Source organism: Zeus faber (genome assembly GCF_960531495.2).
Source record: "Zeus faber genome assembly, chromosome: 4".
Lineage (NCBI taxonomy): Eukaryota > Metazoa > Chordata > Actinopteri > Zeiformes > Zeidae > Zeus > Zeus faber.
In genome coordinates this window covers 2,191,757-2,195,000 of record NC_137191.1, presented here as the reverse complement: position 1 = coordinate 2,195,000, position 3,244 = coordinate 2,191,757, and the positions used below count along the sequence as shown (strand labels likewise).

Genomic DNA, 3,244 nt, shown 5'->3' with positions numbered 1-3,244 from the left:
CCTCTCAACGTGCCGCGCCACCAGGGGGCGCACCGCCACTCCCCGGCACCTGAGGGCCAAGATAAAACAGCGCAGCGGACCCGGCGGCGGCTTTGGCGGATATAAAAACGAGACCAAAAAAGGCGGAGAAGAAAGCGCGCCCCGCTGCTCCGCTGCCGCCAGGATCCGCTGCAGCCGCGGCCCCGCCTCCCCGCTCGCCCCGAGGGGCCGGGTATGGGCCCGACGCCCCGGCGCCGTCCGTTTTTTCGGGGCCGGCCGATGCGCCGGAGGAGCCCAAGTCACCGGCTCCTTCTGTTCTTCCCTCGTTCTGAGCGCTTCTTCTTCTTCTTCTTCTTTTCGCCAGGAAAAAAAAAAAAAGCTCCACCTCTCTTAAGGGACGCCTCCGCCTGTAGCCCCCATTTCATTCTCTTTCCGCTTCACTCTCTCTCTCTCTCTCTCTCTCTCTCTCAACCCGATCCAGCGTTGAGAACAACAGTCCTCCACCGGCTGCCGCGCACCGGGCTGCAATACGGAGAACAATGGGACTGTGATTGCCCCAAAAATACCTTTTTTTTTTTTTGTTGTTGTTTTTTTTGCTCTGAAGCGGTTCTGCAGACGGCCACAGCCCGAGCCTTTGAAAGGAACCACTGAACAGGGACCTTCAAGTTCCTCACACGGTTCTGCTGGATATGGAGGGAAAACCTCTCAATCGCTCTTTGAATTACTGTGCTGGATGGAAAAATGCAGCAGCGACAGGATCAATAAATAAATATCCAAAAAGAACATCGGCCCCCGAAAGAGACCACGGCTCCCCTATGGAATCACTTGGAAAAAGAATTTCCGGTTCCGTTTGGGAGCCTTATGTGACGCACGATCAGGTGAAAAGGAAGTGCGCACAAGCAAGCGCGGTGTGCGTCCTGCTCCAAGGTGACATTGTACAGGCTGATTTAAAACGGCCGCCTGGACCAAGGCGGGGAGACCTTTCCTCCTGACTAATACTTTTTCGTTTTAACAGGGATATAGCAGATACAGATACACATAAATAAAATATATATAAATATATATGTATATATATATATATATATATATATATATTAAAGATACGCTCTGCTCAGACTATGGAAACACCAAAGCAACACAGTTTCCAAGGATCCAGGATGCATCTGCAAGGACTGAATCAATTCATTAGAAAATCAAAGCTTCTTCAAATTCTAGTTTATATATTGTTATATATATATATAACATACACTCCCATAACGTTATATATATATATATATATACACTTATATACACCTGGTAGCAGGAAGTTATTCCCACTGTTACAGTGCTGTGCTTCCCATGGCTAAAAGCTGTTCCGGTGTCAAACTCCCTGGACTGTCGTCTTCCAAGGACGACGGCTCTGCCAGGCTGCGAACCTGTGGAGTTCAGATAAACAGCCGCCCAGCGACGGCTTCACCGCCTCGGCCCCGGAGGTGTCGTCCCACTCGGCTGCTTTGTCGTTTTTAAGGCTGCGTTGGAAAAAACCTGCTCGTACAAAGTATTTACGTCCCGTCGAAATAACGGGACGTGGATATGAGGGAGCGGAAGAGCGCTGGTCTGCATCTCGCCGGCGAGGGAGCGGCGCTCGGCGGAGCCCGGCGAGGGGATTAGGAGGATCTGGCTGTTTTTTGGAATAGGGATCAGAGCCGACACAGGGGGGAGGGTGGGGGTCCCTCGTTCCGCTCGTTTCCGCCCGTGACGACGCTTTCCTTGAAAAGGCTCGAGAGCGGAGGATTAGGGAGCCCACGCGGGGAGGCGGGTGTTTTTCGGAGAAATCGTCGACTCTTTCTACCGCCGCGCAATTCTGGGTCCGAGGCCAACACCCCCCCCCCCCCCCCTCCACCCCCCTCGCCATCCCATAGTTTTCTAACAAACCTCCGACCATCACTCGATAACTGGTCGATAACAGAACGCGCGGGGGGGGGGGGGCAGCCTTGAATCTGTTAATGAGATTCAGGGAGACAGCGTGACTGCTGCCCCGCGCCCGGAGGCCCCGCGCCCAGAGGCCCCGCGCCTGGAGGCCCCGCGCCCGGGGGCCTTTCCTGCGGCTGGCGCCAAAACTTTGGGCGGGGCCCATCAGATCAGAGGACTGAGCTGACGTTGGACAGGACTAAACGTCCCAAGACAGACTCTAATTGGCTGGCTGGCAGCCCGCTCCTCTGCGCTCTGCAAGCACTCTGCTCCAAACCTGAATGTTTTTAAAAGAACCACGCGAATAAAATTCAACTTGAACTTGGCATTAATGCTGTTTTCCGATTTAGTGTGAGGGCCGGGGTGTCCCAGGGGGAGGGATGGCCCGATAAAAACGATCTAAAAAAACGGCTATAATACAATCTACCGCCACTGATGGGTGTTGCGCACAGTGTACGAAATAAAACCTTCTTTAACTGTGTGACTCCGCTGAAGGAGGCGGATGTACATTCTGTGGGAACACCTGCAAAAGGAGGCAAACGTAAAATAAGAAAATTGCGATTTTGCACCAACTCAACTGCAATCAATAGCCACACACACACACACACACACACACACACACACACACACGCACGCACACGGCGGTAGAAAGGATATGGGCTGGACATCATGCGGATGCACCAGCTGCGTGGGAAGGTGGTCTGCTTGAGGCAGAAGAACACGACCGGCACCAGCTCAGGGTACGGCACCACCAGCACGCTGGTGTCGCTGCTGTCGTCGTCATCGTCGTCCTCCTCGTCGTCGTTGTCTTCACCGTCCCGCTCACGCTCCTCCACCCCTCCCTCCTCCTCCTCAATCCTGTCCGTCACCATCATCATCCGCTCCACCACCTCCTCTTCCGCCTCCTCCGCCTCCCCCTGGCGCTCCTTGGGCGTAGGGACGCGTCGCGAGGAGGCATCCAGGGCGTGGGGGTGGCAGCAGTCGTCGCCCGCGGCGGCGGCGGCCGGAGTCGCCCCGGTGGCAGCGGCGGGGGCCGCTGTCACCCCGGCGCCGGAGGCCCCCTCCTCCTCGGTGGTCATGGCAACGCAATGGTCTGCGGGGGCAGAGGGAGAGGGGGAGAGAAAAGTAAGATCAGGAAATGTCCGGGGTCCAGGGATTCTCAACCCCTTTCACAGCAAGGACCAAGGAAGTCTCAAACACCAAAAAGTACAGTGTTACGTAAACTGCACAGGTCTGATATATGTTCATCTAAAAGACTGTTCCGTTTAATGACCCGCAACTGGATCCCTTAACTCGGAACTTTGAATTCACCAAC

At 54.8% G+C, this 3,244-nt stretch overlaps 1 protein-coding gene across 1 annotated transcript in view; it reads right to left on the bottom strand.

Annotated features, from left to right (window-relative positions):
* The window catches only part of cacna1ib (calcium voltage-gated channel subunit alpha1 Ib), a gene marked incomplete at its 3' end in the record, with an annotated part of 165,957 nt that extends 163,342 nt beyond the window's left edge, over positions 1–2,615 (bottom strand). The window contains exon 1 of the mRNA XM_079998880.1: positions 2,568–2,615. Within this exon, the coding sequence (XP_079855006.1) occupies positions 2,568–2,600 (33 nt within the window). The 5' untranslated portion in view covers positions 2,601–2,615. The remainder of the gene's footprint in view (positions 1–2,567) is intronic.
* Positions 2,616–3,244: the final 629 nt, after the last annotated feature.